This window comes from Babylonia areolata, chromosome 11 (genome assembly GCF_041734735.1).
Source record: "Babylonia areolata isolate BAREFJ2019XMU chromosome 11, ASM4173473v1, whole genome shotgun sequence".
In the NCBI taxonomy this organism is placed as follows: domain Eukaryota; kingdom Metazoa; phylum Mollusca; class Gastropoda; order Neogastropoda; family Buccinidae; genus Babylonia; species Babylonia areolata.
The window spans coordinates 43,282,249-43,301,663 of record NC_134886.1 but is presented as its reverse complement, the minus strand read 5'-3'; the positions used below and the strand labels follow the sequence as shown (position 1 = coordinate 43,301,663).

General features: G+C 38.8%; 1 protein-coding gene across 14 annotated transcripts in view; it reads right to left on the bottom strand.

Annotated features, from left to right (window-relative positions):
- LOC143287757 (basement membrane-specific heparan sulfate proteoglycan core protein-like) overlaps nucleotides 1-19,415 on the bottom strand; it is a 310,798-nt gene that overhangs the window by 169,658 nt on the left and 121,725 nt on the right. For 8 of the 14 annotated variants that reach the window (XM_076596017.1, XM_076596019.1, XM_076596022.1 and 5 more), the window contains 5 exons: nucleotides 19,369-19,415; nucleotides 12,562-12,684; nucleotides 10,538-10,651; nucleotides 10,086-10,202; nucleotides 583-690 (listed from right to left, as the gene is read on the bottom strand). The exon at nucleotides 19,369-19,415 is cut by the window's right edge and continues 76 nt beyond it. In XM_076596017.1, coding sequence (XP_076452132.1) covers nucleotides 583-690; nucleotides 10,086-10,202; nucleotides 10,538-10,651; nucleotides 12,562-12,684; nucleotides 19,369-19,415 — 509 coding nt within the window. Of the gene's footprint in view, nucleotides 1-582; nucleotides 691-4,688; nucleotides 4,797-6,298; nucleotides 6,588-10,085; nucleotides 10,203-10,537; nucleotides 10,652-12,561; nucleotides 12,685-18,975; nucleotides 19,009-19,368 lie in introns of those variants that run through there. The other 6 variants (XM_076596021.1, XM_076596028.1, XM_076596020.1 and 3 more) reach the window with 5 other exon arrangements.

Here is a 19,415-nt window from a genome sequence, read left to right as displayed (position 1 = left end):
CACAGCAGAAACAATGCCAATATTAATTCAACGTGGAACATGAAAGACTAATCTAAATCTGTAGCTTCTGTTGTTAACACCTGTGACTTTTGGGAAGAGACGGGGGAGAGGTGTGTGGAGGAGGGTGGGTGGGTATCAACACCTACATCTTTTGTTGTGTCCCACCCTCTACTGAAAGTAAATTTCAAACTGACGACAATCACCACATCCACAGGAATAAGCTACCCCATCCGGTGATTGATCTTTTTAAATCTAGTCTTTTATACTCAGGTGGTTTATTATGGAATCATATTTCAGCCATTCTTAAAGTCCAAACTAGCCTCAGTGCATTTTTTTTTTAAATGTACCTTTCAGAACTCATGAAAGAATATGTAAGCACAAATTGTGAAAGCCATCATACATCTACGGACAAAAAAATCCCACAACCGGAACAACACCAACATTAGTTCAACCTGACACATGTAAGGTTAATCTATAACTGCTGCTGTTGATGTTAACTTGTCCCAGCAACCACACTTAAAGCCACTCTTTTTTTTTTCACCAGTTAAACGTCAAGCACAAACTGTGAAGGTCATAACATACAACAATTCTCTTCATCGCTGCCATCTTCACATTCAGGTCGACCGTTGCATCTGAACTCGGCAGTAACGCACAGACCATCGCGGCATGTGAACTCGTCATCACGGCAACCTAGAAGAAAAATTTCAAAATATACATATATTTTTCTGGAGGGTATTTGGTTTAAAATCACTGGAATGGTTTCTTCCAAAACACAGACTTCACTTAGTATCTGGTTTCAAATCACTGGAATGGTTTCTTCCAAAACACAGACTTCACTTAGTATCTGGTTTCAAATCACTGGAATGGTTTCTTCCAAAACACAGACTTCACTTAGTATCTGGTTTCAAATCACTGGAATGGTTTCTTCCAAAACACACACTTGACTTCTGATACTTTGCTGTTGTTTTTTCAAAATTTTAGTGTGAAATAACTGTTTTCTTCTAAACATACAGAATCCTCTGATGTTTCTTACTTTTTCCCCTCAAAATGAGTTGGTTGTTTTTGTTTTGTTTTTTTCAGTTGGAAATTACTTTTTTTCCCCTGAAAAAACAAACAAACAAACTGAGAATCTTCTGACATTCTGCATCTGAGGTTTGTCCCTGTGTGAGAACCATCAATGCACTGATGAGAATGATGTGTCCTATGCGGTAAAAGCATGAAATTCCACACCGGACATTTGATTCATGTCACAGAATCTTTTCACTGATCATACACTGTTTTCATGAAAGGGTGCTTTACAAACTGAATCTAAAATAATATATATATATATATATATAAAGAGAAGAAAATTATCATTACAAGGAAACCTCATGTAAAATAGTTATCTGGTTTTGTGCCCAGGAACACTGGTATTTTCATCAGAAGAGGGAGGAAATTTGTTCAATGTCCTGCCCACATACTGCTGATTGTAGACACTACGACGAAAAATGGAAAGAAATAGGAAGAGTATTATACACCGACAAAAACATGACAAATGAGGCAAAAGCAATACTCAAGAGTGATGGGACACAAAAACAGCAATCTTGCACTGGCATGGAAATTTCATAGGAAAGCAGTCTGTTTTCTTCACTCATGGCTTTGTCTGCTCCTTTGGATTTCCTTCAAAATAACTTTAGTTAAACACTCTTCTGCACATTCAGGTGTGTGTGTGTGTGTGTGTGTGTTGTGTGTGTGTGTGCGTGTGTGCATGTGTGCGTTCATGTGTGTGTGTGCATACATGTTTATGCATGAGACAGTGTGTACAAACAGGTGTATATGTTTGAGTATGCTTTCTACACTTCAGTGATATTGTTTTTGTTCATCGTTTTCTGTCTTCATGTTTTTCTGGAGATTTTTCCCTGCTCATCAAGGTGTTTCCAATACCAGCATTATCCCAATCAGAGACCTGGAAACATGTCAATACATATCGTTTCACTGAAGCGTTCATGCTGTGCTTCCTTCACATTTTCAACATTTAGTGAAAACAAACACCAACTTGCCTGCACCCTATTAACTGCACAAATACCCATCAATGTAACACAAAATCACTGTAAAACAGAAGGGAAAAACAACAAAGTCACAGTATACATATGAAGGTTCAACACATCTCCAACACGGACCCCATGATAATATTATGCTGTCACCATTACAAACTTTTTGGTATCTCTTTACTCTATACTGACAATCATCAAAACAACAAAGTAAAAAAACACACCAAAAAACAACCACCAACACATAAATATACTAAGGAAAACAAATATTAGCTCCTTTTATATATATATATATATATATATATATATATATATACATACATATATATATATATATATATATATATATATATATACTGATTCCCGACCACTACTGCTATTTTTCCTACAGATTGCGCTTTATACCTGTCCAATGGGAGAAAAATCAGCATTTGACATAGACATTAAAAACATCATGAAAACTATGTACTCCAAAAAGATGTCAAGAAAAATGAATCAAGATAATAACACAGAAAGCAAGAAAAGAAAAACAAATTCCAGACAGAAAAATATCAATCATGAGGAACACAAATCAAAACAAAACTTCATCAGAAAGTTAAATGATGACATGATTTCACTTCTCTTCTGCCTGATTCCAATAGCTAACAAGTGTTCAAATCAACTAGATATGCTGAAAACAACAAAAGGCCCCAGTTAAACATGAATGATAGAACATCCATAAATAAGTTTGAAAAACAGTACATACATTCCTTCAAAAAACAAAAACAAACAAAAAGAAAAAACGAAAAGGAAGCAAAGAAAATGAAAAGAAAAGAGGGGTGAAAAAAACAGAGAGAAGAAAATGGTGGAATATAAGGAAAATTTTCAGGTCTATCTTCTGCAGAACAGAAAGAATTCAATGGTCACAGAAACCACACCTCCGCCACCATCACAGACACACGTTTAATACATACAAATCCTTTTTCCAAAATAGCATAATGTACACATGCACCACAGTTTCACTTTACAATAAAACCTATTGTAATCAAATGAAAAATACTCATTTTGTACAGCAATAATGTATAACATATCTAAAAGCATAAAGTGAACAATAAACAGCAACAGGCTTGATCAACATCAGTTAATGTGCACATGTACCTGATAATTAAGCGGCTGATTAGTTTGTTATTAGGCTCCTGTTTGGTGTTTTTTTGGTCTGATGGAAGTTTAAAAAAAGAGAGAAAGAAAAAAAACAAGAAGAGAAATATCTGTACTTGCGAAGTCATGTGCGCATTTGTGTGCGCGTATGTGTGTGTGTGTGTGTGTGTGTGTGTGTGTGTGTATGCATGCATGTGTGCATGTGTGGTGTGCGTCCAAGTGCATGCACCCACATATTTGCGTCACTATTTATCATATACATGTGTGAGTATTTTTATGTAGATGTTCCTGTGTCTGCTTGCTCATGTGACAATGTGCATATATGAAACATACAAATCCAAGTGAATGTATTCTGTACATATTATGAACGCAGGTACGTAAGATACATATGAAATTATACATAATATACATTTGTGTATTATCAGTTAATTGATTCAGTCAATTTATTCATTTAGGCTGCAGAGAAAGCACCAGTAAAAATTAGAATCAGCGGCAACGCAAAGATGGGTAGAAACAAATAAAGCAGCTATGACACATATATGTCAGATTTATTTGTCACTTTAAAAAAAATTTTTTTTAATAAGAACGTTATTACAGCTGTCACTATCATATCATGGGTAATTTTCTTGCTCTCTCTCTCTCTGATTACAAGACACTATTAGAAAAAAAGCTTACAGTAAGCATAAAATAAGTGACAGCAAAACATCATACTAAATAGGAGTGGGTACCCAGAAAAAGGGAGAAGATAAAAATTTAAAAAAATTAATGTCAGCAAAAGACTGATCAATCACCACCGAGGAACAGTTTCTTACATCAACAACCATAACAACAACTAGACTAAGCAGTATTAACTAGCAGAAATATAATATTCATAATATACCTCTTCAACTGGCAAAATAGTAAGTAAGTACATGATAATCACACACACACACACACACACACACATCCAAAAATTAAAAAAAATTTAAAACATACAAACACACACACACACACACTCTCTCTCTCTCTCTCTCACACAAACACACCCAAAAATACAGAAGTATACAACAAGTACTACAAAATGCACACAAAACTGCTCTCAAACTAACACCCACACACAGAAACACACATATATATAAATGCAAAAATGTAACACACACACACACACACACACACGCACACACACACACAATCTATAAATGCAAAAATACATACACACACACACAATCTATAAATGCAAAATTATATAATGAATACAAACAACATGCACACAATCAAGCATACTCACATACACACACACACCCACACACACACACAAAGATACCCAATGAATTCAGTATAACACACAACACTAACTACTTAACGCTCACTACAAGTAAACTACCGACGCAAGCAAGCAAAAAAAAACAAAACAAAAAAACAAAAAAAAACCAAAGCAGGAAGCAAAGCGATCAGACCATCACCATGATGACCAGAATAGCACTGGATATAACAACAGCAGATGAATAAACAGGAGATGATATCGAAGAGGAGTCAACCTACTACAGTTCTGTTCATCAGACGCATCCCGACAATCACGGCGACGGTCACAACGTCGCCTCTGGTCAATACACTGACCATCACCGCAGGTGAACTGACCAGCGGTGCAGCCTAGGTACAGGCAGGACACAGTTCAAACATCAGCAACAAACAAACGAACAAACAAATAAATAAACAGATAAAAAATGAAATAAAAAAGGATTTCATATAGAGCTCAATCTTTGGCAGAGACAAATCAAAGCAACAAGACAACACTGTCGTTCATCGAACAATAAAACTGAACTGCACTGTACACGTAACATACATTGTTCAAAGGACACACACGCATAAAACAAAATGAAATAATAACACAGAGCAAAAGCACAACAACCACGAACTGCTCAGTAATCCATTGTTCAAACCACACACACACACACACACACACACACGTGTGTGTACACACACAAATGAAATAAAATGATAAATTATTGCAACAACACAACATAAATTCTGCACTGCAGTATTCTACAACAAAAGTATCTCCTTCAGTAGTCTATAAAAGTGGTGTGTCCTTAAGCTGTTCTGAAAAAAGGTGCAAGTATTAACTGTTTCACCAACAGATTTGCTATCTTTTTCTTTTCTTTTCCTTTTTTCTTCTTTTTCAGTTAAGGTATTTTTATTTGAGTCCTCTTCGGCTCTAAAGCATTTCTATGAAGCTGAAATGTTGTCAAAGTCACTTTTCAACCTTTTGTGTACTTCTATGAAGCTGAAATGTTCTGAGACAATTAGCCCTTTCAGCCCTTTAGGGTCTTCTGCCTGTGCAATCCTCCCAGCCTGGCATGTTTTGGCCTGGCTGCATCAACAGGAAGGGGTGCTTCACTTCAGGCACAAATTTACAGCAACCGCTCAACCAATAGCTACCAAACTCCACATAATGACTGAAATATAATTTTGACATAAGGTGCTGAAGTCTCAAGACAAGGGATCTAATGTTTTACTTGTAACTTTGAATTAAAAACAGAACTGACAGCTCTACTGGAAAAGAAAGAAAGAAAAGAAAATAGTCATTTCTGTGCCAGAGAAAGGAGTGGGTGACAGGGACATGAACTCTGGCAGAACACAATGAAGAAACAATAAAGTTCCATTTTTCTCAGCATGTGTGCGGAAAGAGTGAATCCACTGTCCTACCCACGTTGCACAGGTATTGGGGCTACAGCTGTACACTAAGCATTGACATCTAAACCAGAGCTGAAGGGTATGCTCAGAAGGCAGTGAAGATATTTCAAGCTCTTTGGCTATAATACAGCAGGACTCCAGTAAAACATAAGCACACTCATTCACACACACACATACTCACAAATGCGCACACACACACACAGATACATACAAACACATCACACACACACACACACAATGTACCATATAAAATCAGTGAATAGACGTTACATTAATTGCTAACACACTCGGATGCAAGTACACACGCACATCCCCCTCCAACCCCCCACCCTCCCACTAACACACGGAGCAGATAAAAAATTGGGAAATTCCACACGTAGAAAATTCCACCCGTGATTACAAGATACCCAATGCCCCCTGCCCACCGGCCAGCTACACCTGTGCAGAAACACACACACCTGCCGTTATCACCCGCACACTGAAATCAGCCTGCAGTTGACCGAAAGCTCGGCAGGTGTAGTTCCCTGAATCCTCCAGAGTGCTGCTCTGGATGCGAAGCTCGCTGAGGAAGAACCCCTTCTCTGGCATGGGGAAGTCCAGGACTTGAGTGTTGGGGAAAAGGGCGCTGTCGAAAGTCTGGCCATTGACCAGCCAGGTGATGCGCTGCTGAGCAACGTCACCTCCTGTGAGGTTGCACATCACTCGCAGCATCTCTCCTCGCTTCACCGTGGACATACCCATGATCTTCAGAGCTGCAATCGCATGTCGCAGCCACAAAAACACACACATACACACATCACAGAGTGGAATATTCAGAGCTGCATGTACCGATTGCAGCCATGAAAACACACACATCAAAGACCATAATATTCAGAGCTGCATACCATAAAAACATACACATCAAACACTGGAATATTCAGAGCTGCATGTATGCAGTGCAGCCATAAAAACACACCTTCTTAAAGACTGCAATATTCAGAGCTGCTGGTACACATTGTAGTCTACCAAAACATATGGCCTGGAAGTAGTAAAATCATACAACTGAAAGAAGGAAAAGATCTTCCAATACTCAACTAAGCACTGTACTGTACAACACACATCGAAGAGCAGACACTGTAACAATAGAAAGGAAAGAAAAGAGGATCAGGAAAAAAAAAAGATAAAACAAATGAAAAAATCCATAATCATTTTTTGTTTTTTTATAATTTTTTTTTTTTTTTAAATCACACAGAACCTTCACTGAAAACAGCTGTGCTCAAGAACATTATAGGTGTAACAGTTTGACTCCAATCCAATCTTGTTTGCTAATGAGCGAGTATCAACAATCTTATTCAATACAGAAAACAAAAGATCCTTCCACTAACCCAACTCTCACTGCCACTTTTGTCTTCCACCCCTGTCACCTCTTCTTATCTCTCTCTCTCTCTCTCAGACACAGCAAGCAAGACCACACACACACACACACACACACACACACACACAAGAATACATGCTCAAATGCACACACACACACACACACACACACACACACACACACACACACTACACACACACACACACACACACAGAACGAAAACCAAATGATGTAGTGAATGTGAAGACATCATACAAATTCAAGAATCAAATAATAAGATTTAAATTAAAGAATTAAAAAAAAAAAGCAAATAAAAAAAGACGTTAAGTTTTGAAAAGGCAGCTCTCAACTCTGGCATTCTTTCTCTTGCTACAAATCTAATGATTAAAGTACCAGTAAATACAAACTGTGAAGAGAGAAGCATGTAAAAATAGCAAAAAGTGGAGATGCAAGTTGCAAGAAGAAGGCCTACATCAAATCACTGTTCACTGAATCCAAATGGCACACCCACATCAAGAAATCTAAAGACACATTCATATAAAAAAATAAATAAATAAAGCAACAGTGAGGAGCACTGCTTTACAACAAAAATGAGCATGGTGTGTAGACCTTATTTATCCAACTCCGACCATGTCCAACTTACACACACGCAAACACACACACAAACAACACACATACAAACAAACACACACACACACACACACACACAAACACATAAACACACACACATCATAAACACACACACACACACACACACACAAGCACACACACATTATGTACATATACATGAGCACACACAAATAAAAAAAAGAGGAAACGCTTTAAGTAAAAATCGAACTTCAAGTCATACAGGATAAAAAGAGTACATCCCTTGATTGTATAAATATAAATATACATATGCATACACATATACACACATGCTTACAGGGTATAATTTACAGAAGAGTTGTGAACTCTTATGGAATTGATTTGATGTCTACAAGTCACGTATGACTGGCAGTGTTTAAGTCAAACAACTTTTCCTTCCAAAATTTTTCTGATACATGCAATAGAAATATTTCTTACCTCCAGCATTCATTTCAACCCTTCCACCTACTCCCAACCCCATGAAAAAGTATTATGTTGTTGTTTTTTCTTCTCTGAATATTTTCTTTTCATTTTTTCTTTTCACAAACTTAAAATTCATGAAGACTGCTTTCTTGTGTTTGTCTTAATGCATAAGAAATTGCTCTTTGACCATGCCTGTTTACTATTTGACTATATTTGTCTAATACCTCACTGCAGCAAAACTGCTACAATAGGGAAAAACACACACACACACTCACACACACACACACACACACAAACACACACACACAAACACACACACACACAAACACACACACACACTCACACACACACACACACACACACACACACAAACACACACACACACAATCTCCTTATCTGCTTTCCCCATCAGAACAATTTCAGTCACTACAAAAATCCTACAAGCACAACATTCACAAAACATTTATTAAAAAAAAAAAAAACTGTTAAAAAAAAAAAAAAATCACTTAGCAAGTTGGCAGAAAAAATAAAATAAAAAATTAACAAAAATATATACAAGTCCTTGAAACCTCCAGGGAAAAGTGAACACACACACACACACACACACACACACACACACACACACACAAATTTCCCTCAACCAGCTCCTTTGATCAAAAGATTCGCAACAACAATGATTCATAATCTGGGTTAATTCATAATTCATACATGTTGAAATTTAAACATTGATTTTTTTTTTTTTTAAACATTATTGTAAAAAAAAAAAACCCAAAAAAACCCCAAGAGAAACAAAAAAAACAACAAAAAAAAAAACCACCAAAAAAAGCATCCCCCCCAAAAAGTTGAAAAAGTACAAATGAGCAACAAAGTCCAAAACCATCTGGCAATGGACAACTGACCGAAAGGGCCGCGTTTGTTTGCCGACAGGGAATACAGGTGTGAACAGTAAGAGGTACGTATATGAGCTGCTACAATGAAAGGACTGTCAAAACCATACTCACCGGCTGTTTGATGCCGCAGAGTGAAAGAGAAACACCAGATAATCAGTACACTTCACCAAACAATTACTGTCAGATCAACTAATGTTGTACTGACAGAGAACACCAAGAAAAATGTTAAGCACATTATATGAAAAAAGAGAAGGAAAAATACAACAGCAGTGTGACTTTTTTTTAATTTTTTTTTTTAAATGAACGCTATAGCTATACAATTCCAACTGTCTTCAAGAAAGTGTACAAATATTATTACAATCAAAAGGTAAAAATATTTTTACAGTAATTCATACTTAGGTGACATAAGTGTACAAAGCATATGGATTACTGACTTAATAAAAATGTAATAATAAAAAACACTACCACAGCAACATTGTACACAAGCAGACATGATCATTTGACAAGATACACTGAATGTCATCTTACAAGAAATGTACACAAACATGACTGTTTCAAACATGGGAAACCAATGATTATGGTATGTTTTAGAAATGACGACTGACAATGACAGCAATGTACAATGAAAAGAATGAAGAATTCACACAACACATGGGAAAAAAAACCCAACTTCCAGAAACAGTATAAAACCTGTCATACAAAAAAAAAAAAAAAAAAAAAAAAAAGGCTTCAAGAACCAAATAATACCTGCAATAAAACAAAACCTGTTGTACAAAACAGTATCATACATTTCCTTTTGACAGCTGAAAAAGGACCATACATTTTCTTTTGACAGCTGATCTCCGAGTGAAAACTGAACAAAAAGTAGGAGCTGCACAAAAATAGAAGTATGGGAGACAACAGCTCTGTACAAGCATTCCATCAAGAGAGACAAAGGGAGGTAACACTCACGGCAGTTGGATTCATCTGAGAGGTCCTCACAGTCGGGAATGCCGTCGCACTTGAGGTCTTCATCGATGCAGCGTCCATCGCCACATTCAAACTGGCCTGTCCTGCAGCCTGGCCTTGCTGTACAACACACCATCAATACATCATCAACACACCATCAATACATCATCAATACATCATCAACACACCATCAATACATGAACAACACACCATCAATACATCATCAACACACCATCAATACTTCATCAACACACCAACAAGACATCAACTTCACCAACACACACATACACACACATACACCTTCCCCCCTCCCATCTCCTGCTACCCCTCCCCTTCTTCTCCCCTCCCCCCCCCTCCACTCTTGGTTTTCACCTGTCTACTATCACTGAGTGGAATGATGGTCAAGTTTAACACTACTACATCTACATCCATGCAAAAACAAAACAACAACCTACGTGGACAGTTGAGTTCGTCGCTGGCATCAGCGCAGTTAGGGGCGCCATCACATCGCTGAGTGCCTGGGATGCACTGCCCATTCTGGCAGGTAAACTCACTGTCAGAGCATGTCACTGAAACAGAGTTGGGATTTGTTTTTGCTTTTTTTTCAGGGTTTTTTCTTCTTCTTCTTCTTCTGCATTTGTGGGATCTCACACCTTCACTTACATCAAGGGGTGGGCTTTTACATCAATGACTGTTTTAACCCTGCCATGTGGGCAGCTATACTCTTGTTTTCTGGGTGTGAATGTTGTGTATGCTCTTATTTCCATAGCCTACCGAACGAAAGATCTTTAATGTGTGTGTTTGATCTTCTGCTTAGCTGAAGTGGTGTAGTGTATATGGATTTGTCAAAACACAATGACACCTCCGTGAGTAACTGAATGGATGTGATCTCCAGCATCAGTATACACATGACTCTGAAAGTCTCTCTGAAAGCATTTGATATCAACCCTGACTCCTGGGAGGAATTTGCAGTGGACTGTGACAAATGGCGTGCTGCTGTGCACAAAGGCGCCAAGTTGTGCCAGGCCGACAGGACTGCTGCAGCTGTTCAGAAGAGGCAGGCCAGAAAGTCACGGGCAAACAAGCTCCCTAACAATGATATGCCTGTCTTTGTCTGCCCCAACTGTCAGCGAACATTTCGTGTGCAGATTGGACTATTCAGCCATCTGCACATTCACAGATAGATTCATAAGCATCCTCCCCCCCACCCCACCACCACCCTCCCCCCATCCCCCAGCTGGATGACAATGATGGTCATCATCATCTCGATGGACACACCACCATCACACATGAATGGGATTCAGGCACTAGCAGGTGTGTGTATACGGTGATGTGGGAGAGTGGAAAAATGTCCACCCTTAACCCACCAGGCGTGCCAAAACTGGTGACTTAGCTCTAGAAACAGTCCAGCACTGAAACCATTCAGCTACCGCACCAGTCCTGTGTTTTTCAAACATCTTCCTGTGACTGGACAATATCCTCTGCACGATTTCTTATCTAGGGATGATAAAGGATACTCCTTATGACTTTGCATATAATTCTTTACTACAATTTCTCATCTTGAGATGATAAAGGATATTCCTTATCTCATACCACACACACACACATATTTATCCTCCAACATTTTTTTTTTTGTAAAGGATGCTACCAGTGAGACTTGTGCCAGCTACTGGTTCCTATATCAAGTATAATCAAGTGACAGTACTGCCAACAATTGGCCTTCTTATGAATTGAAGCCCACTAATGACCATTATATAAACTTGAACTTGCGCAAAACCCATATCTGATATTGGCATCATGTAAACTTGAACTTGCAAAATACCCACATCTGATATCTGTTTCAGCAACAAATCATCAAAATCAAAACAGACACTGCCGTCATCATCAACATGATCATCAATATCACCACCAATATCATTATCATCAACATGATCATCAGTATCACCACCGATATCATTATCATCAACATGATCATCAATATCACCACCGATATCATTATCATCAACATGATCATCAATATCACCACCGATATCATTATCATCAACATGATCATCAATATCACCACCGATATCATTATCATCAACATGATCATCAATATCACCACCAATATCATTATCATCAACATGATCATCAATATCACCACCAATATCATTATCATCAACATGATTATCAATATATCAATATCACCACCAATATCATTATCATCAACATGATCATCAATATCACCACCAATATCATTATCATCAACATGATTATCAATATCACCACCAATATCATTATCATCAACATGATTATCAATATCACCACCAATATCATTATCATCAACATGATCATCAATATCACCACCAATATCATTATCATCAACATGATCATCAATATCACCACCAATATCATTATCATCAGAAGACACCACCCCTCCACAACCTTGGGCCCCTCCTCCCCCACACACCCCTTTGCCCCCTCTGCACACCCAACCTACCACAGCCTCTTTCATCAGTTCCGTCACCGCAGTCGTCGACGCCGTCGCACTGTTTTCGTGGGTCAACGCACTGGTTGTTGTCACAAAGGAAATATCCCTCTGGGCAGACCTCCCCGAATGGATCTGGACAAAAGTGCAAAAACTGATATCATCCAATCAAACTGAAGACACACTTAAACCTGCGAATCAAGATCAAATCCAAGCAAACCAAACCAAACCAAACCATGCTGCTGGTTATTCAGTCACCCTAGAAAGAGCGTCCTAGAGATTTAAAATGAATAAACAAATGAATAAATACAACCCAAATAAAAGCAACCCATCGGTTAGCTACTGGCAAACATGACAACTTTTGACAATACCCATAGAGTACCAGCTAGGCAGACATTAATTACTCATTTTGGATGTGTTAACTGACTGAACCCTGTGCAAGAGCACTGCTCAATGTCAAAATTTCTTCCATGTTCCTGTATATGCATAAAGATGCAAACAAAGGGAGCTAATTTCTACAGCATTTCCAGCAGTGTCTACATTTGTCAATTTGGTTGGGGTGGGGGGTTGGGGGGGGGGGGGAACAGTTTATTTTAATATATTTCTTGTGTTTTTCTGAATCAATATGACAGGGAAGTCTGCCTAGGGTGTACACTCCCTGGGGTTGAATGTGTTAAAACAAGTTCTCTGAAAACACACCGCCTTTCACCGCCAGTCACTTTAGAGTGAAATACTCCTTGGTACCAAAAGCATGGGAAAAAATGGCGTTAAGAACAGCTGGGGATTCCCCCATGATGTGAACAAAATATGGCCTATCCTATCAGTGAATATTCAATGCAGTAGGTTTGAGATTAACCGACCCATGGTCTGGTCACATTTCAGCAACAGAGGTGTTCTACCTGGCTGGTGTTGAAATGCAACATTGGCAGTGAAAGCATTTTAAATAAGTATCAGTATCAGTCACTGCGTTCGGCCAAATCCATATACGCTACACCACATCTGCCAAGCAGATGCCTGACCAGCACCGTAACCCAACGCACTTAGTCAGGCCTTGAGAAAAAAAAAAAAAAAAAAAAAAAAAATATATATATATATAAATAAAATAATAATAATAAATAAATAAAAAAGAGAAAAATAAAAAATAAATAATAATAAAAATAAATAAAACAAAATGAAATAAATAAAGTTAAAATAACAAAAATAAATAAATAAATAAATAAATTCAGATCAAATGGAAAATAGGTGTCTCTTTTGAACATCCAAAAACAGTGGAAAATAATGAAGCCATCATGAATGTACTGTTCTGACATCCAGTATTCCCCACAGTAGTCCCTTCATTGCTATTGTTTGCTCATTGTCAGATCTTATTAAGCATGCAATAAATGAAGCAGTGAAAACTGCACCTATATGGTTAGCATACTGCTTTTGTAATAAACACACTATCTGTTAATCGGTTTATCATGCATCTACCTGATTATAAACCAAATCTAAACAATGATGATGCAAAGGCAAGTTGATAATGCAGTGAACTTCAAAACCCACTATCAGTAAAATGCAAAACTGTTTCAGGATTACCAGCAGAATACCTGATAAATTGGACTGAAATTTTATGAACAGTGAAAGAAAAACAACAGAGAAATAATTTGTGACAAATAGTAATACAATACAATACAATACAATACAATACAATACACACTCCAGTTTCCTTCCACACCAAACCACTTCCTTTCAAAGGAGATGTTCGTTTTTGCTCTGTGGTTAGAGTTTGCTGAAAGGATTGAAGCATGGAACTGTCTGCTGGTTTGAATGACTGACACTGCAGGAGATACGCGTCTTTGTCGAAAACAGGTAAGTTTGGCAACTACTGAACATGCACAGACCAGTGCACAGTGATCATGATCCAACCTGCTAACACTTTACAAGGTGAACAGTCTACACTACAGATGCAGCACACACAATCATGACAGAAAATCCCATGCAAAATCATAAGCACACACACACATACACACAAGCTCACATACGCACACACACACACACGTGCGCACACACAACACACGCACACAAACACACACACACACATGCACACTCACACACACACATACACACACACGTCTCTGTGGATGCAAATTTCAAACTCGCAAAAAATCCTTTGAATGAAGAGATGCAGACAGTCTGCAAGTGCATTCATCCAGTACACACAAGAATGCAGAGGATCAGCAGCACCATTCCGAAAGGCCAGCGATGCAAGGAGGAGGCACTTTATTCCACCAACACCTGACCAGCACCAGCAACACACCTGTTCTTCCACTCAAAACTGGGAACAGGACACAACAGGATGTACTCCCACTGCTCTCCTCTTCAAGGTGCAGAACACAACATGACATGATGCATGCTGGCATACACAGCACAGTAAGGCTGGCCAGACAGAAGCCCTCCTGACCCCAGACCCCTGTCACCTCTGTGACCTTGTCCACCACCACAAGGCTGCCCTCAGGACACCTGACACCCCTGAGGACAACCTTGAGAAGGATACCCTTGAGGAAAATACCCCTCTTGAAGAAACCCCTGAGGAAGATGCCCCTGATGAGGAAACCCCTGAGGAAGATGCCCCTAATGAGGACACCCCTCATGAGGACATCCTGAGGAGGATGCCCCTGAAGAGCCTATCCCAAAGGAGGAAACCTCTGTGGAGGACACCTGTGAGGGGAACACCCATGATGATGACATCCCTGATGAGGACACCCCTGATGAGGACATCCCTGAGGAGGATGTCCCTGATGACACACTGCAGCCAACTACACAAGCCACACATATTCTTGCAGACAGCTAGATTGGATATATCCAGTGCATGATGTCAACTAGAGCAGACATCCAACGAACAATGTCAAATGCAGAGAGCTAGAGTAGATGTCCAGTGAATAATGTCAAGTGCAGACAGCTAGAGTGGATACCAAGTGAACAATGTGAAATGCAGAAAACTAGAGTAGACATCCAGTGAACAAAGTCAAGTGCAGACAGCTAGAGTGGATACCAAGTGAACAATGTGAAATGAAAAAAAAAAAAAAAAGAGCAGATGACCAGTGAACAATGTGAAATGCAGACAACTAGAGTGGACAGACAGCTAGATTAGATACATACAGTGAACGATGTCAACTAGAGCAGACATCCAATGAACAATGTGAAATGCATAGAGTTAGAGTGGATGTCCAGTGAACAATGCCAAATGCAGAAAAAAAGAAAAAAAAAGGTGGACATCCGGGGAACAATATAAAATACAGACAGATAAAGTGGACATCCAGTAAACAATGTCAATGTCGGACAGCTAGAGCAATGTCAAATGCAGGTGAACAGGGCTGACATTCTGTGAACAATGTCAAATGCAGGTGAATAGGGCTGACATTCAGTGAACAATGTCAAATGCAGGTGAATGGAGCTGACATTCAGTGAACAATGTCAAATGCAGGTGAATGGAGCTGACATTCAGTGAACAATGTCAAATGCAGGTGAATGGAGTTGACATTCAGTGAACACTGTCAAATACAGGTGAATGGAGTTGACATTCAGTGAACAATGTCAAATACAGGTGAATGGAGCTGACATTCAGTGAACAATGTCAAATGCAGGTGAATGGAGTTGACATTCAGTGAACAATGTCAAATGCAGGTGAATGGAGTTGACATTCAGTGAACAATGTCAAATGCAGGTGAATGGAGTTGACATTCTGTGAACGATGTCAATGCGGGTGAATGGAGTTGACATTCAGTGAACAATGTCAAATGCGGGTGAATGGAGTTGACATTCAGTGAACAAAGGTGAATGGAGCTGACATTCAGTGAACAATGTCAAATGCGGGTGAATGGAGTTGACATTCAGTGAACAATGTCAAATGCGGGTGAATGGAGTTGACATTCAGTGAACACTGTCAAATACAGGTGAATGGAGTTGACATTCAGTGAACACTGTCAAATACAGGTGAATGGAGTTGACATTCAGTGAACAATGTCAAATGCGGGTGAATGGAGTTGACATTCAGTGAACAATGTCAAATACAGGTGAATGGAGTTGACATTCTGTGAACGATGTCAAATGCAGGTGAATGGAGTTGACATTCAGTGAACAATGTCAAATACAGGTGAATGGAGTTGACATTCTGTGAACGATGTCAAATGCAGGTGAATGGAGTTGACATTCAGTGAACAATGTGAAATGCAGGTGAATGGAGTTGACATTAGTGAACAATGTGAAATGCAGGTGAATGGAGTTGACATTCAGTGAACAATGTGAAATGCAGGTGAATGGAGTTGACATTCAGTAAACAATGTGAAATGCAGGTGAATGGAGTTGACATTCAGTGAACAATGTCAAATGCAGGTGAATGTAGTTGACATTCAGTGAACAATGTCAAATGCAGGTGAATGGAGTTGACATTCAGTGAACGATGTCAAATGAAGGTGAATGGAGTTGACATTCAGTAAACAATGTGAAATGCAGGTGAATGGAGTTGACATTCAGTGAAAAATGTCAAATGCAGGTGAATGTAGTTGACATTCAGTGAACAATGTCAAATGCAGGTGAATGGAGTTGACATTCAGTGAACGATGTCAAATGCAGGTGAATGGAGTTGACATTCTGTGAACGATGTCAAATGCAGGTGAATAGAGTTGAAATTCAGTGAACAATGTCAAATGCGGGTGAATGGAGTTGACATTCAGTGAACAAAGGTGAATGGAGTTGACATTCAGTGAACAATGTCAAATGCAGGTGAATGGAGTTGACATTCAGTGAACAATGTCAAATGCAGGTGAATGGAGTTGACATTCAGTGAACAATGTCAAATGCAGGTGAATAGAGTTGACATTCAGTGAACAATGTCAAATGCGGGTGAATGGAGTTGACATTCTGTGAACAATGTCAAATGCAGGTGAATGGACCTGACATTCAGTGAACAATGTGAAATGCATACAGCAAGAGTGGAAATCCAGTGGACAATGTAAAATGCAGACAGCTAGAGAAATGTCAAATGCAGATGAAGAGAGTTGACTTTCAGTGAATAATGTCAACTGCAGACAACTAGAGTTGACATCCAATGAACAATGTGAAAGAAAAGGAAAAAGCTGAAATAAACTTTTTTTCTCCTCCTCAGGGCCGTAAGTCAGTGGCCGTTGCACAGAATGAAATCTAGAAAAACCTGTTTACATTTTTGGCGTAACCTGTGATCCACAATGACTTGTATTAACAGAGAAGTACATGGAGGAGGAGAGAGAGAAGGAAAGGGGACTGGAGGAAGAGGAGGCATTACCTAAAAAAAACAAAAAATCATGCTTCCAAGATAACAGAAAAGTAAGATGAGAAAATATATTTATCTGGGTTTTTTTAATTTTTATTTTATTTATTTATCCATTTTCATAATCCTTTTCAAACAAACTGATCAGATTCTCACTACTCCGTATACCAACTTCCTGATATTGTTGAGACCTCTGCACAGTGGAGGTTGTTGAGAGGAAATATGATGGAAAAGGAACAAAAGGACTTTTCTTTCCATCACAAGTCACACAAGCTCTTACTCTGGTGGCTGTGACATTCTCTCAGTGAGAAGTGTAAAGACTGCCAACTGAACTTTGATCAACCAACTACATTTCATCATGGTGTAGTGTAAAGACTGCCAACTGAACTTTGATCAACCAACTACATTTCATCATGGTGTAGTGTAAAGACTGCCAACTGAACTTTGATCAACCAACTACATTTCATCATGGTGTAGTGTACAGACTGCCAACTGAACTTTGATCAACCAACTACATTTCATCATGGTGTAGTGTAAAGACTGCCAACTGAACTTTGATCAACCAACTACATTTCATCATGGTGTAGTGTAAAGACTGCCAACTGAACTTTGATCAACCAACTACATTTCATCATGGTGTAGTGTAAAGACTGCCAACTGAACTTTGATCAACCAACTACATTTCATCATGGTGTAAAAGGTTTTCCAGTTTCTCACCATCTCATGATACATGTCGAACACTTCAGTTCTTTGTAAAATTCCAGCTATAGCAATCGACAGTACCCTAGTAGATGATCAGTATGAAAGAAGATGGTGAAGAAAATTATATCAATACCACTGGTGCAAATTTTCAACTAATTTGTTGATTTCCCATGTTTAATGCACAATATCTTGCATGCTAGTCAAGTAAAAAAAGTTACTTTTCTGAGAAACATATAAAAGGAAACTCTCTCTCTCTCTCTCTCTCTCTCGAAAATATCACTGAAATATAAGTTTCTCTGATGTTTTGACAAGGTGGGTTTTTTTTGTTGTTGTTATTGTTGTTTTTAAATCAAGGTACCAAAAAAAAAAAAAAAAAAAAAAAGCAAAGAAAACAGAAAGAAAAAAGTCAGAATGCAAACAGCTACAAAGTAACAACTTACAACTTTGCTCTTGGTATGTCTGCAAGTAAACTTCTAAAAGAAAGGAAAAACAAAAAACAACTGCACTCTGCTTTGAAAACACATGTCTGACAGTAACAACTCATCAACACAAGCGGCAAAAGCATAATGACCACAGTAAATGGAAGCACAACAAGCCACTGGGACCAAGCTTGGTGATTCCCTAGCGTACCTGGCAATAAGCAAGACAGGGTGTGGGGGTGGGGGTGGGGGTTTAATCTCCACCACCATTTACCCTCACTACTGGACAAGCATGGCAAAGCGATACACAAAAGCCACAACGAAATCTTCGCTGCTTCGGGTGGAATCTAACTACCAGACCATCTGGCAAACAAGGGGAGACTGCTGGTACACGTGACGAATCATCAGCCTTACTGCAGCCATATTCATCGGATCCGTCGGGGCAGTCACTGATACCATCA